This window comes from Notolepis coatsorum (assembly GCF_963971535.1).
Source record: "Notolepis coatsorum genome assembly, chromosome: 2".
In the NCBI taxonomy this organism is placed as follows: Eukaryota; Metazoa; Chordata; class Actinopteri; order Aulopiformes; family Paralepididae; genus Notolepis; species Notolepis coatsorum.
In genome coordinates this window covers 183,953,061-183,969,362 of record NC_140166.1, presented here as the reverse complement: position 1 = coordinate 183,969,362, position 16,302 = coordinate 183,953,061, and the positions used below count along the sequence as shown (strand labels likewise).

Genomic DNA, 16,302 nt, shown 5'->3' with positions numbered 1-16,302 from the left:
GCCTTTGAGGTGCTTTGGTACCATGAGGTGCAAGCATAGTCGTAGTACCCTTGAATGAGTGCTCCTGCTAGAGTCTTCAGGGTATTCTTGTTTACCAGAGAGGAGATCCGGTACAAGAATCGCGTTCGTTGGTTGACTTTTTTTATTACATTGGATGCCATTTTGTCACAGGAAAGATTAGCCTCTAGGATGGAACCCAGGTAGGTAATTTCATCTTTCCTTGTGATAATATTGTCACCCACTGTAACCGAGAAGCCGTCGGTCTTGCTGAGTTTGTTATTTGAACCGAAGAGAATGGACTCTGTTTTGCCCATGTGTAATGATAGTTTGTTGTCGGCGAGCCATATGCAGATTTTGCCTAGTTCCGAGCTGAGGGCTTTTTCTTTTTTTTTTTTAACTTTATTTTTTTTAGCGTTTATCGCTTTTCTGGTCAAGCATGACCGACAGTTGTAGGGTGAAACGGGAGAGAGAGCAGGGGGAGACATTCGGCAAATGACGGCGAGTCCGGGAATCGAACTCGGAGTCAACCAGATCCGTGACGCAGCACGGAGTCCCGCGACGCAGCGCGGTAACATGGTGCACACTGCTGAGGGCTTTTTCAACCTGTAACTTGTTCTTGTCAGAGACCAGCAGGGCTGAGTCGTCCGCAAACAGGAACAAGTTGCAGTCACAAGCTGACGCCATGTCATTTGCATAAATTAGGAATAGTAGCGGTCCTAGTATGCTTCCTTGTGGAACACCACAGCTCATGACTTGTATTCTGTGTCAAAGCCTAAATCAAGCCTAAATCAAAACGTTCCCGTATTTCTGCAATCTATGCGCAAAATAATAACGAGTTGACTACATGCTGGTAGGCTGATAGAGTAAACTATGATATGAATATGATATGATCATATAAATACTGGTCCGTCCGCGAGGATATCGAGGACTCGGATAGCCATTAAGCCATTTGAGAATATAGGCGGCCTATACATATTATTTAATGTTTTCATACGCGTAAAGATACAACAGCTAGATTAATGATCAAGTTAGTTTATTGTATGCAGGCTTCGCAGGGCTGTGTGTTATATATGCGCAAGTTACTGTTGCATAATGTAGGCTGGCTGCTATTATATGTAATTCATAGGCTACCTAATACCAACAACAGAATAGATTGTATCATATGCCTCTACACACATTATATTATACACATCATATTATATCTTGGTTCGGCAGCGCCTCTGTGAACAATCTCTCAGAGTTTGCTCCATCAATAAACGCGCATTTTGGCTGATAATGTGCCGGTGGCCGGAGTCTCATTCAGGCCTAATTGTATTTAATTCAATTGTAATGTTATTACTGGGGTATCTAAAACATCACAATGTAGATCAGGGTTATCCACTGAAGCCATAATGACTCTGATCAGAACCACGGGCTCATGACGAGCGCACACAATAGGCATTGTAGAGCGCAGAGTTGGCGTGCTGAAATTGATTTAATTTCAGTCATTACAGTGCTTAATGTCGGGTCATCTCTTGTCATTTATTTCTGTCAATGTGCTGGTTCTGTAGCAGGACTGGGTCAGTCAACATCCTTGGCTCCCGGCGCACCGAAGATTATACGTTCAAGTTCGGTTGGACCTCGGTGATCAATCTCGCTCTCACTGAAGTCTCTCAGAGTTCGCTTGGGTTAGTCCACTTTTCCACATGTCATGGGGGTGTGCCATTACCGTATATGGTTAATCGGGGCGGTTCTGGTATGCAAATACGTGAAAGTGTGCACGAGCCTCGGCGTAGGACCAAGGTGATATTCATCATGACAGGTGTGCGTAGGACCTGTGTACGCACGTGTGATGAATCCCGTTTTTTTTGTGCGTGCACACATTCTAAATTCTGTGCTTAAGTATGGAAATAGAACATTTTCTACGTCACGTTGATGAATGAGGGCCCGAGTCCAGGTGCCCTTTAAAATCACTTTATTTCAGAGCAACAGTACAGTATTTCACAGTCTGCCAATGCAATGCCATTATAGTATAGTACATCATTACAGAATCAATATTTACACCTCAAATAAATTACATACAAAAATTATAATAAAAAGGAATGACGATGTAAGGGGTTATTGTATTATACAGTTATTCAAGACACTACGACACATACTTGTTTGTGTGTGTGTTCACAGCCAAAACTTTTCCTTTAAATCTCCTAAATCATCACTCGTTAAACACGTGGTTAGCGGTACAGTGGAATGAGCACCGTCCCTTCTTCGCACCTTCAGTGGCAATGAGAATAGCAGCGGACATTCATTATGAAGCATCACATTTCACCATCCAGCCGAAAACTTAAGGAGAACTCAATAATACAGGAAGAGGCAATAATAATATTACAACAGAGAACCAACAGAACAATTTGGAAAGAAGAAACAAGAGAAGAGACAGATTAATGCTACTAGCAGGAAAGTAGGACAGCCGTGACCAAGCCGTCCCAGAGCTCAGAAAGGACTCGAGAGAAGAGAGAGGTTTAGGGTGTCAAGAGAGTGGAGGGGAGACATTCATAATTCTGGATGATTTGGTTTGGCACTGCCCCCAAGTATACACTAGATAAAAGCTATGAAAGGGCAGACAGTAGTGGACTGACTGAGGTGATTCACTGAGTACAATGGTGTTAAAAAGCAGGGCGCCGTCTCAATAGGTGGCCGCCTTTTCCGTGTCCCTTGTTCATCCACCTGTGCCGATATATATACCAAGGTGTGTAAGAAGCCGATTGTGGTCACAGAAATTCTGCCTATGCCGAACGTATGTTTTCAGATCAGGGTGGATGGAGGAGGCCACCTTTGACCACAGACATGTCGATGAACCTGACGAGTGCTCCCTCGACTCCCTGTGTCAGAGTCCTCATTCACAAAATTCCCTTTAGACATTCTCCTCCGTTGCGCGTTAAAAAGGAGGCGAGGAGAGAGGACACAGGGAATCAAGAGACCTGCGAGATCCATCCACACAATGTTACAGCCCGCTGTGTGAGGTCTATGCAGCAGATACAGATCAACTTAACTAGGAGAGAGTGAGAGTGAGAGTGAGAGAGTGAGAGAGAGAGAGAGAGAGAGAGAGAGAGCGAGAGAGAGAGCAGGGACTCCCTGCTGTTACAGTACCTATCTACAGTATATAATGTGATATGTAGGTCCCAGAGTTCCCCATTTGTCAAGACAAACCCAAAGCCTTAAAATGTGTGATATCATGGGATGGAGTTCTCCTTCACATTGACTAGAGGGCTGAGAGACAGCCCTTTGCTCCCAGATCCCCTGCATGGCACCCTAGAATGATAGAACAAGGATGGGATGCAGCCCCGACGTTCTCCCGGAACGGGTTCAGCACTGGGGGGGAGGCGATCTAACTTTGTTCACCGTTGTCTTTGGAAATGAAGTAAGTTAGCAGATTGATGATCGATTAATAGGGGAGCATCATGCGTTAGGTTTCTGCTAGTTAACCTCGATACCCTAACATCTAGGTGAGTTAATTTGTTGTCATTGCTACACCCGATTCGTTTCCCAGTGGTAAGGGACAGCCATTCTGGAAGTGTTCTGAGCTGTCCCAGCCTGGTCTTATAATCCTAGCATGGAGCTAAAATGTCTCTCCACGCTACTCCCCTGTGTCACCCTGCAAGCTTGTTTACAGTCAGGGATTCAACTGCACCTTTATTACTGATCTCACAGCAGTTGGTAAAAATGCTAATAACAAGATCTGTAGTGAGGACAACTTCAGGCCAGTGCCTTGAGGATACACAGGCTGACATAGAGGGGGTGTGGGAGGCTGACAGGCGCCCCCTAGCTGGTGTGGAGGACTGTGTGCAGGAGAAAGAGGGCAGGAGGAGGAGGAAGAGGAAGATTCTTCTCCACCCTCCTCATCAGACACTAGCGGTGATACCGCATGATCACTGGGACTGAAAGAGAAGAAGAGAGAAGAAAAAAGCTACATTAAAAAAACTGATATTCTGATTTTGATGAAATATGAAAACAGATAATACAAATCAACATAGTGTTTATTTGTGGCCAGATACTTACTGAGGATGATTAGGAGGAGAGCAACCACCACCAGGGCGATTATAACCTTCATCTAGAGGAGAAGAATATAGTTACACACTATTAGAAACACTGCACCTCTCTTTCAGTCACACACATGCATGCACACACACACGCACGCACACACACACACACACACACGGTATTCCATCTATGCTGCCCTCCATCTCTGTTGGCATGACCTTGGACAAGGCACTGCAGGCCAAACTGCTCCAGAGGCGCTGCCGTTAACTGCGGGCGACCCTATACAGTCTGAACTGAACTGTGTAGGAGGCTACAGTGGTAGGGTGGTGGCTGAAGAATCTATTATCCCATAAAGAGTTTCATAATCTGACTTCCCCCTCACTTAATTACTCCCTGGAAGAAGAGATCTTGTATCCCACCGGGACCTTCCTGGATAAATAAATAATCACATTTGAGTTGGTTGGTCTATTTCTTTTACAGATGTGGTTGTTTATGGTGGGCTTTTAAAATGTGTTTTGCTGGAGAGAAGGAAAAACATATTCCCTTCACAATTCTAATTTAATTTCACAATTCAAAGTTCAAACTGATTCGCATGCAAACCAAACTAAGTGTACCACTTTCAGACTAAACTATTTTAAGGAACACTAATAATACCTAGAACATATAGCGAACTGATAAAGGTCAACAAAACAGTTGATAATTCGGTTATGGGAAGTACAAAATGATCGACCCCAAGAACATGGAGCTGTGCAGATCCCTAAGGGGCGACAGTGGATCAGGAGGTAGAGCGATCGTCTGGTAAGGCCTAACAAAAATAATGGTTGGTTTCAGGTTGCCGACCGACCCTGCCGATTTAGGTGCGACCCAATATATTTTATGAGTTTAAAAAAAAAATTATATATTAAAAAAAAAAAAAAAAAAATCAGATATTTTTTTTTTTTTTTTTTTTTTTTAAGAATAAAGTTTCATAGAAATCTTAGTCAAACATTTAGTATTATGGATATTAAACATGCTGGCAGAGTACATGCATCCATGTTGTTGTGAACATTTTAATTAAATAAAGAAATTCCCTATCCATAGTCGCCGTGGGAAAGAATAAAATAAAAAAATAAAATAAAATAAATTCCCTACCTACCCATGGCCAAACTGACAACCAACCTGAAACCAACTATTATTTTTGTTAGGCCTAATCAGAAGGTTCCCGGTTCGATTCTGGCTCTTCCGGCAGTGTGTGGAAGTGTCCTTGACCAAGGCCCCTTGCATGGTTGCCTCCGTCCTCGGTGTGTGAATGTATGAGTGAATGTGAGGCATAAGTTGTAAAGTGATTTGGATAAAAGCGCTATATAAATGCAGTCCATTCCATTTAATGTGTGGGTGTTATCTAGTAGGGATTATGTAGAAGGACAAACTACAATTTTCTGGTGTCAAAGGACAAGAAAGTAATCCTCTAATCCTTCCTTCTATCTTCTTCGTATCACACCTTCATAACCTACCTTCATATCACGCCACCACATCCTCCTGTGCATCTGCTTGGCTCGGCTGCTGAAGGCAGACGCATTGTCTGATAGGCTCTCTGGAGTCACGTGACCGCAGGGGCAAAGCAAGGACACAAAATGTAAGAAATCATCTGTTAACAAAATGAACAATATGCCAGCTGTGGTTCTGAATACGACATGGGATCTATTTTTTTACGACATGGGATCTAGTATTTTTCAGGAAACGGTCTGTGTGTGTGTATGTCTTGCTATGATATCATATGATGAGGTTATACAAGACGTCAGCCTCCTAGTGAGATCACCCCCTGTTCACATTCAAAGAGAAATCAACTCTGTTGGGATGTAATGCAATTCTACACACTGTGGAACCAAATCATAAATCAAATCAAATCAAATAAAATAAAATGTATTTGTAAAGCCCGAAATCACAAGGTAATGTCCCCATGGGCTGTACAAGTCTTCTTTAAACAAGTCAAGAAGAAACATCACAATAAATCAAGAACAAAATCCACCATAAAATCCAAATAAGCAACACATTCCCCAACGAAGGTAAGGAAAAACTCAGTAAAAACCTAGCAATAGGAAAAAAGGAAAAACTAACGTTCTACTTCCCTTGTCTTCCCTTTTCTCTGGATACCTCTTTCTATAAGAAAATAAATTCTGCTTCCCTTGTCCATCTCCTTCTCTGATCTCTCTATAAAAAAATAAACGCTCTTCTCTCTCTCTCTCCCTCTCCCTCTCCCTCTCTCTCTCTCTCTCCCTCTCCCTCTCTCCCTCCGGTTCGGTTCCTGACCTCTAAAAACAGAGTGATGGTGTTTTGTGACCCCCGGCGTAGTGGAACAATGATGTACTTTGACACCAACTAACTTTAATTCTCCTTGTATTTAACTATTAACTTTATTAATGATGGAGGCGGGATTTAGACTTCTAACAATTTCACTAGAAAAAAAGCTTCTGTACCAAAGATCATAAATATCAGAAGGATTTGCATATCTTTTCACGACCCCTCAAAATCATCTTGCCATGCCCTGGCCAGTCCCAACCCCCACGTTGAGAACCACTGCTCTATACCACCCATCCCCACCCCTCTCTCTCTCTCTCTCTCTCCCCTTCTGTTTCTTGACTGACACGGTTATTGACTGGTTGTGTGTTAATAGTGAGGCTCCAGCCCCCTGATCTTCCCGTCATGTGTCTGTTGTCTGCATGTCTCCTATTAACAACCTGCCACCACTATAAAGGGACCTCTTCCCACACATGTTTCTGAGAAGTTGCTTGTTAAATCGCATGGAATTCACACAGGTTATCTGTGCGTGACTTGAGAGGTAGACTAGCTTGTTGACCATAACATACACAAAAACACATACCTTATCTAAGGAACGCATGCACTGTGCAAATAATAATAATAATAATAATAAATTCAATTTGTAACGCACTTTATATTTGTGACAATCTCAAAGTGCTACATGAAAGGAGATAAAGATAAAAAAAAGATTAAATGAATAAAAACAATTCAAATGAATGAAACAACCAATGAAATGGAAGAAACATTCAGATCAAAATAAAATAAAAAAGAATATAAAAAAAAAACACAAGGCATCGGTCTGTCCATTTAGGCAAATGCCTTGTTAAAAAGAAATGTTTTAGTCCCCTTTTTAAAAGCCTCAACGGACCGTGGTGCTCTTAGATGGTCAGGGAGGGCATTCCCCAGCCGAGGAGCAGCTGAGCAGAAGGCCCGGTCGCCCATGGTGCGGAGGTGTGTTTTGTGTATGGGTTTGAGTGTGTTTGAGTATCCAAGTACACAAAGGCGTGCATTCCTTCAACCATGCGCACACACGCACACACACACACGTCACACACTCACACACACGCACTCAGATTTGTTCCAGATGTGGGACAGTCTTGATTGGCTGGTGAACATGACAGAGAAGCCGTTACATAACCTCTGTGGATGTCTCTGTAAAACCCAAACAGACTGGCGAGGCGTGTTATACCCCATCAGTTATATTCACCCCCAGAGGAGAAGAGAGGGACATTAACACGTCAAGAGGAGCCCTGCATGTCTTGATGAGAGACCAGCCAGAGTGTTGGAGCGTGTGATGAGGGAACCCAGACACATGCTTCACGCACTTGCTAATGTGTAGTGAGTGAAATGAAATACCTCCACAGAAACACACCTGTTAGAACACTAAAGCTGGACAAATCATTTACACCTTTGAAGTATACTGAGCACCTTTACATGGCCCCATCTTCTTTTCCCTACATCCTGGCATGTTCATACGTGTGTATGTATATGTCTGTGTATAGACAGTTTCACTGGAATTCCTAGGGAACAGTTTGGACCCAAATGTCAACTACTGCATTAGCAAACATCGCAACAGGAAATACACTTGGGTCCTTTTTAGAACGTTATTGTCTATACTATGGTGCTGCCTGTCTGTTGTACGCAACAGCCTGATTATCAACTGTGCACATATGAAAGGAGAAAGCCTCTTCTCTTGACTGCATGGTATAAGTGTGCGTGTGTGTGTGCGTGTGCGTGTGCGTGTGCGTGTGTGTGTGTGTGTGTGTGTGGACTTCTTCTGTGTCTCACCTGACTTGTCCTGCAGGTCGTCCAGCCTCTCACCCCTCTCTATCACCTTGGAGATGTTCTCCTGCATCACGTCAATGACCTCATCCACCTGAGACTGCACACTAAAGGAGACACATGAGATAAACACCACATGCTACACATTCTAGCTACTCTGAGCACACGCACGCACGCACACATGCACGCACACGCACACACAGAGTGTAGTGGTTGTGGAGGTGCTCCTACCGACTGGGCACCTAATAAAGCAGGTATTAATAACAAAAGGTGAAGGTGTCGAGCCAAACCTGTTGGTTGGCAATAAAAGTCAAGCCTGCCTATGAAAGGTGAGCCATCAGAACACCTAGGGCTGCACTGCACACACTACCATCCTGTGGGCTTCAAAGCTTCAGCAGTCATTATTAGCGAACAATCAAACCTTCATTCTTCCAGCGCGTCGTAGAGTTTCAATACAGTAGGTGAATGAGGGTAGATACTGTAACGTTTCTGAAGGCGGTCAGGACTAAATGCCATTGTCTGAGAAGAAGTGATTTTCTAAAAATGTATTTCTATAAGCCACTTCTTATGCTGATGTAGGTTCCTTTTAGGAGTGGTAAGACACAAGACAAAGAGAAAGAAAAGAAACATTCAAATCTTGATTTTGACAATGATTGATTACCATGGCAGTGATTGAAGCTTTGAAGCATATGGGTCAGCCCAGTGTGGGGTGGTAAGTAACGTGTTATATATTTAAACCTTACAGCTTACACTAACCCAGGGGTCAGCAACCTTTACTATCAAAAGAGCCATTTTTCCCCCTTCCCACAAAATAAAAAAGCAAAACCAATTTACCCTTAACCCATTCTCCGCCATTGACGGATTAAGACGTCATTCCTCGCCATGCTTAATCTGCCAATGACGGATTACGCCGTCATCGAGATCAATATTTCAAAAATCTGTCATGGCAATCACATTTCACCCACGGAGTCATGACTGGTGCTGTAGATCTCCACTCAACTCTCCAGCGCTTTAATACCGCCACCTGGTGGCCGATCGGCGAGTTGCCAAACCGGAAGTGGGGCCGGAAGTGCTTGGTGTCACCCCTACTCCATCTGGACACACTGGATAATCGATCCGTTGCCATAACTCGATAAACAACATTATTTGGACGTATATACCGTAATTCCTCTAATAGTAACCCCGGCTTGTATTTGTTTCAACTGTAGCGGATACCAGGCTTGTATTAGGAGGAGGCATGTATAAGAGAGAGGCCTATATTTCAAATTTTCAAACAGATCATAATGAATAAATCAACATTTTGTGTCAGTTTGAACCCAGTAAAATGTACTGGGTTCATGTATTGAAACCAAGTACTGTATGAAATACGGTAGTAAACAGTGCAATTACAGGTGGTCAAAAAAAGTTAAATAAAGTAAAATAGTGCAATCACAATACTGGTATAATAATAATAACTTCGTTTTATACAATTCTGAGGTAGGCTTACTCTCTTGGTAAACATTAACACCATACCATTATATGGTATTTACTGCACAGCCAGGCCAGCATATAACAACAATAACAAAATATATTGCCTATGGTAAATCCGTTGAGGGAAATACCGTAATTCCTCTAATATACATGAAACCCGGCTTGTATTAGGAGGCCGGCTTATAATTGCTTAGCTCAACAGCGCACCCGGTCATTAATAGAGACCCGGTTTTTAATTGAATACCGGTTACTATTAGAGGAATTACGGTAGTATTATACAACCTGGAAATGGAGCGCATAGATCAACATCCCATAATAGCGATCTTTTTGCTCCAGTATCATCCCCCATCGCTACGAGGAAGCTGCGGTGAGTTTCAGGGTTTTTGATTATTATTATCCATACAAACTGCTATGATCTATATATCACCCATACGACATGAATCATTTAACGTCGGTCATTGCATTATAAACGACCCCCCCCCCCCCTCCGGTCACCAGCAGATGATGAGTCATGACGTTTAGGACCTTGTACAATTGAAATTCTTAATCTGACGTCAATCGCTATCAAACTGCATTTGATGATCTAATATATGCATAAATGGCTATAACTCACGTTCTATGAAATACTGCAGAAAACGATAAAAACATATTCATACTCTAGACCGTATTTTTGTATGAATGTGTGAATGAAAAAGTATAACGTTCCCACATACTGAACGATAGATAATTGATGTTGAATGGGCCATAATAATGTCAATTTAGCAATACAATTTAAAAGGTTATAGCCCTGCAAAGTAGGTGAACATCTCCATAGACAAATAGAGCTGGCAGAGGATGGTATAAGAAGGGTACAATGCCTGGCGAAGAATGGGTTAAAATGAAGATAACACAATGTATAACATTTTGTATAGTTATCCCCAATCACTACCCACTTTCAAAAACACTCTCAAAAAACACCTACGGGAGACTGCAATTCAAAACTGGCCCCTGTAAATGTCCTAACACAACGTTACAGTAATAATATTGCGGTTACAGTAACAATATTACTTTTTCTCAATAATGAGTAGTCTAACAAATGACTACCTCTGTTTCAGTAATAACATCACAGTGACCCTGTCAACAAACAACTCCTTACTACCTCTGTTTCAGTAATAACATCACAGTGACCCTGTCAACAAACAACTCCTTACTACCTCTGTTTCAGTAATAACATCACAGCGACCATGTCAACAAACAACTCCTTACTACCTGTTTCAGTAATAACATCACAGCGACCCTGTCAACAAACAACTCCTTACTACCTCTGTTTCAGTAATAACATCACAGCGACCATGTCAACAAACAACTCCTTACTCCACTTTCCACCTTCTGAAAATACAACCTCTGGGCCCTATTCCCCGTACCTGGTTCAACTAAGTCGATCAAGAGTCCCATTATCCAGATTCAATTAACCCGATGTTTGAATCCGGGATTTTCCTGTTCCTCGAACGCTGATTCAGTCTCGTTCATTTGAACCAGACTTGAGACTCAGGATAATTGCGTGCGGCCGCTTCAGCTGAAAAGACAGCAGGTGTCGATAGCAGAAATCCTGATTTTCTAACGGCATTGATTGATTGATTGATTGATTTAAAACTTTATTAACAGATTGCAGAATGGGTACAATGCAGTACGGCTCAATAGCCTCGCCGACAAGTTAAATGCATAATCTATAGGCTAATTTTAAGTCCCTCATTACCCCAATCAATCAGATTATATTTCTTTAAACGTGCCTGCTGGCAGTAGGCTTATGGAATGAATAATCAAATGAGATCTTGCTAGCGAAAATAATTAGTTCAACTCTTTCAGAATAAGGATACAGCTCTCTTGTCCATTGATGGATGTATGGTGGATGTTTTATTTGTCTGGCACCGTGGTGTGATGGTTAGTCCTTATGCCTCTCACGCGGACGACCCGCGTTCGAATCCCCCCTTTTTCTAATTTATTTTTTCTTTTTGCAATGTAAATGCTTCAATTTGGTGCACTTTGAGAGCTATATAAAGAATGACATCCTCAATGCATGTAGATTTATAATATTTTAACTTAAAACTAGGCTACTTTTGCGTATAGTCATTAATACTATATTCCAAAAAAATTATATTGGAAACGCGGGGTTTCGAACTAGGGTCGTCCGCTTGACAGGAGTGAGCACTAGCCGTTGCACCACTGTGCCAGACGGGATATATCCATTGTGTATCCATCAATGGACAAGAGTTTTTCGAATATTTTTCTTTTGAATGAAGTTTTATCTCTTTATTCTCAAATGCATTAATGTGACGTCAACGGCTCATTCAATTGCTCAAATCCGTCAAACAGCGCATCTCATCAGACATTTTAATCCCAGTTACAATATCACAATAACGTGTGAGTGATGATACAATTCAACAATCCTCAGATTCCTCGTAATTCATAATCCACAAAAACCACAATCCACGCATAGACACTTCAATTTTATGCTTGAATGAAACACAATCCGGGCGCTCCATTAAGCAAATCTACAGCGGAGAATATATGAAACTAATCAGAGCCAAACAGCCGATTATTCATTAAAAATATCCCCGCGGGATTCACATTTGCAATGCGCCGTTATTAAAATAACCACATGCAGCGTGTATCGCGACTCCGAGCGCCGTATATGACGTGCATTATTTTATTTAGGACAAAGTAAATCTATAGGCTGAATATGATTTATTATCAGCATTTAGTTCTATTATTATACATTTCAAAAGCCCCCTCTAGGAAAACGAAGCACAAAAACATAATTCAGAATGGTATAATGGGATCTAGACTGTGAGAAATATTTCAGGAAGCGAGCTGGCATTTCTTTGCGAGGGCGTGGCCATGGTTCATCCAGCTAACTGAACTTAACCCTGCTCCGGACCAGTTTCAAACGTTCTGATCTGTTACCATGGTGATTTAGAAAATCCGACTTCGAGGAACGGAAAGGTCCGGCTTAAGTCAAGCTATGCTGAAAATTATCCGGCTAACTCAGTTAGCCAGGTACAGGGAACGGGGCCCAAATCTCTTGTAACACCTGCTAATATTTTTTTATAAATAAATAAAAGAAAAAGAAAAGGGTAAAACAATTCAAATCTTACAACAGCACAATGAGTTGTTTAAAAGGATTGTCCTTCCTCAATGTAAGCCAGCTGTGCTTTTGATCAGGCCTGAAGTAGCCTTGTTACCAAACAGCTGTTGCTGGCTTTCAGTTAATGAGCTTCACACCAGAGGTGCTGTGCTCAGTGCTACAGTGGACACAGCGCTCTGCGCTACAGTGGACACAGTGCTACAGTGGACACAGTGCTACAGTGGACACAGCGCTCTGCGCTACAGTGGACACAGCGATCTGCGGTACAGTGGACACAGTGCTACAGTGGACACAGCGCTCTGCGCTACAGTGGACACAGTGCTACAGTGGACACAGTGCTCTGCGCTACAGTGGACACAGCGCTACAGTGGACACAGTGCTACAGTGGACACAGTGCTACAGTGGACACAGCGCTCTGCGCTACAGTGGACACAGTGCTACAGTGGACACAGCGCTCTGCGCTACAGTGGACACAGCGCTCTGCGCTACAGTGGACACAGCGCTACAGTGGACACAGTGCTACAGTGGACACAGCGCTACAGTGGACACAGTGCTACAGTGGACACAGTGCTACAGTGGACACAGCGCTCTGCGCTACAGTGGATACAGCGCTCTGCGCTACAGTGGACACAGTGCTACAGTGGACACAGCGCTACAGTGGACACAGTGCTACAGTGGACACAGCGCTCTGCGCTACAGTGGATACAGCGCTCTGCGCTACAGTGGACACAGCGCTACAGTGGACACAGCGCTCTGCGCTACAGTGGACACAGCGCTACAGTGGACACAGCGCTCTGCGCTACAGTGGACACAGCGCTACAGTGGACACAGCGCTACAGTGGACACAGTGCTACAGTGGACACAGCGCTCAGTGCTACAGTGGACACAGTGCTACAGTGGACAGTGCTCTGCGCTACAGTGGACACAGTGCTCTGCGCTACAGTGGACACAGTGCTCAGTGCTACAGTGGACACAGTGCTACAGTGGACACAGCGCTACAGTGGACACAGCGCTACAGTGGACACAGTGCTCTGCGCTACAGTGGACACAGTGCTCTGCGCTACAGTGGACACAGCGCTCAGTGCTACAGTGGACACAGTGCTACAGTGGACACAGCGCTACAGTGGACACAGCGCTACAGTGGACACAGCGCTACAGTGGACACAGCGCTCTGCGCTACAGTGGACACAGCGCTACAGTGGACACAGCGCTACAGTGGACACCGCGCTCTGCGCTACAGTGGACACAGCGCTACAGTGGACACAGCGCTCTGCGCTACAGTGGACACAGCGCTACAGTGGACACAGCGCTACAGTGGACACAGCGCTACAGTGGACACAGCGCTACAGTGGACACAGTGCTACAGTGGACACAGCGCTCCACCATCCGGTGACCATGATGATCTGGCTCAGCTCTGTCATCGTGGCAGCCTTGAGGCCCTTGAGGTGTGCTACCCTGACAGGACCATTTACACAGAGGCACACAGACACAGGCCAAGCATTTTGACGGTAAGAAAGGAAGCAATTCCGGGGGTGTATTGTAATGGAAGTAACATAACGAGTAACGTAACAAATGACTGCTACCAGAAAGTAATAATATTACTTTTTAAACAAGTAATAAGTCACCAGGTATATATACCTTTTTTGGAGTAACACACCCAACACTGGCCCTACCTGCAACCGTTGCACATAAGAGAAATTCCCTGAGATCCTTCCCTTTACCTGTACCACACACCACACCACACCTGTACCAACCTGGGCTTAACAGATCAGCCCTCTCATTTACTCTGATCCTGTTCTACCCGGTAACATCACCCAGAGGAATGCAGGACGCAGTACGGAAGATGAGAAGAGGAAGAGAGGAATGGTGATCGCTCAAGCGATCCATATATATTTTTTCCTATCCAGCGAGTAACCAGGCGGCAAAAACAACTCATAACAAGCAGCTTCCAAACAGCCATCTTGTCTATTACAATAAGAACAATGAGAACCAGACAAAGGACCGCATGACTATTACATCACTGGCTGGACCTCAATGTGCTTCTCCATTCTAGGAAATAACAACAAACAAAGCACAACCTAAACCTGGGCCAAACATCAAGACGTGCACTTATAAGCAACACTCAAATGCACACATGCGACCTCCAAAGCTATAGGTTGCCGTGGAGGTGAGGCGTCTGTGTGCTGAATAAATAAAACACAGCTCTCCAGGAAATCTTGACGATGGCACCTAATTGGCCGTATTTACCACTCATCAAACAGCGGCGTGTGAAGGGAGCGACAGAGGAGGCGGTGCCAGAATGTCTCAATGACCTGCTCTGTTCCTGTTCTCTCTGGCTGTCTTGACTGGAGGGTTAATGTTAATGTGGAAACTGATTCCAGAGGGACCGAAATCAGGGAGAGCGAGTTACACAATGACCTGCACATCACTGCTGCTGTTGCACAATCTGCTGGTAAGTTTAACCCGGCACTTCTGGTAAACATTATTAGCCAGAGTTGCACAACCCCAACACCAAAACACTGTGTACTGGCAATGCTATCGAGGCCCCTGTGGTCGGGAAGTGATGCATCCGTACTTACTGTTTGATCTTGTCGTTCTGCGGCCCAAACCTGGGACCGGTCGGCCCTCTCCTGGAAGACAAAGCATTGAGCGAGTCATTGTTACCGTCTGATTGAATGTTGCACATGGCTCAACTGTATCTACTTATTTCTGTTCACTGATAACATCCCACATATGTTGAGCACAACTGAACTCACAGGAAGAAGTCCTCCTCCTCATCAGAGTCCTCCTCTAGCAGGTTCCTCTGTAAGAGACAAATAGGTCAGAGGTCAGAGACTGATAACCACATTGACTTCTGAGTCTGACTATCAGTGGAATGCTCACTAGGGCTGAGATGGATTTTCTTTTCTTCATAAAAGCTGATTGATCCTCTTGTTCTGCTTTGTGAGGCCACTAGGAAATAGAGGTTTCCAAGGACTTAAAGCAATGAGACATATTGGTTAGTTAATAATAATAATTTCTTAGATTTATATAGCATTTCATGATACCCAAGGCGCTTCCATGTAGAATTTCAGTTCCTGGAAATTACCATAATTTCAGATATTTTAGGCTAATAAATTAGGTTTTACAGTTGTTATAGCAACTCTACTCTTTGCAAGGGGGGTGGAAGATGCTATTCTGACACAATGCTAAGATTATATTTGTGGAACTTTCATCCACTTTTAACACTATTCAACTCCATACTGGCTACAGAATTTTCACTTAAAGCTTTACTTTATAGATTGTTAATTTTTTTAGCTATAGAATCCAGCAGGTCAGACCACTCTCCCCCCATCATCTTTATTGTGTATTCTAGTATACACCAACTCTTGCACCAGCACTTTCCCTAATAGCCACTTTGTTAAGTACGCCGATGACACTGCCTTGGTGAGCCTCCTATATGATGGGGAGGAGCATGGGTCAGTTCTGGACTATTTCCTAAATTGGTCACACCTTCTCCCAAACACCTCTAAAACAAAGGAAATGTCCATTGATTTTAGAAAGCTGCAATCCCCTCACCCTGAAAAAGTAACTGGTTTGTGCTGCCGGTTTTTTAAAATGCTGGTTGAAAT

At 43.5% G+C, this 16,302-nt stretch overlaps 1 protein-coding gene across 4 annotated transcripts in view; it reads right to left on the bottom strand.

Annotated features, from left to right (window-relative positions):
• Positions 1 to 1,948: 1,948 nt before the first annotated feature.
• Positions 1,949 to 16,302, bottom strand: part of vamp4 (vesicle-associated membrane protein 4) — a 36,313-nt gene continuing 21,959 nt past the window's right edge. For all 4 annotated transcript variants that reach the window (XM_084307315.1, XM_084307314.1, XM_084307313.1 and 1 more), the window contains exons 3-8: positions 15,448 to 15,494; positions 15,271 to 15,321; positions 8,104 to 8,204; positions 5,511 to 5,590; positions 4,036 to 4,087; positions 1,949 to 3,914 (exon numbers count right to left, since the gene is read on the bottom strand). In XM_084307315.1, coding sequence (XP_084163441.1) covers positions 3,886 to 3,914; positions 4,036 to 4,087; positions 5,511 to 5,590; positions 8,104 to 8,204; positions 15,271 to 15,321; positions 15,448 to 15,494 — 360 coding nt within the window. In that variant the 3' untranslated portion in view covers positions 1,949 to 3,885. The remainder of the gene's footprint in view (positions 3,915 to 4,035; positions 4,088 to 5,510; positions 5,591 to 8,103; positions 8,205 to 15,270; positions 15,322 to 15,447; positions 15,495 to 16,302) is intronic.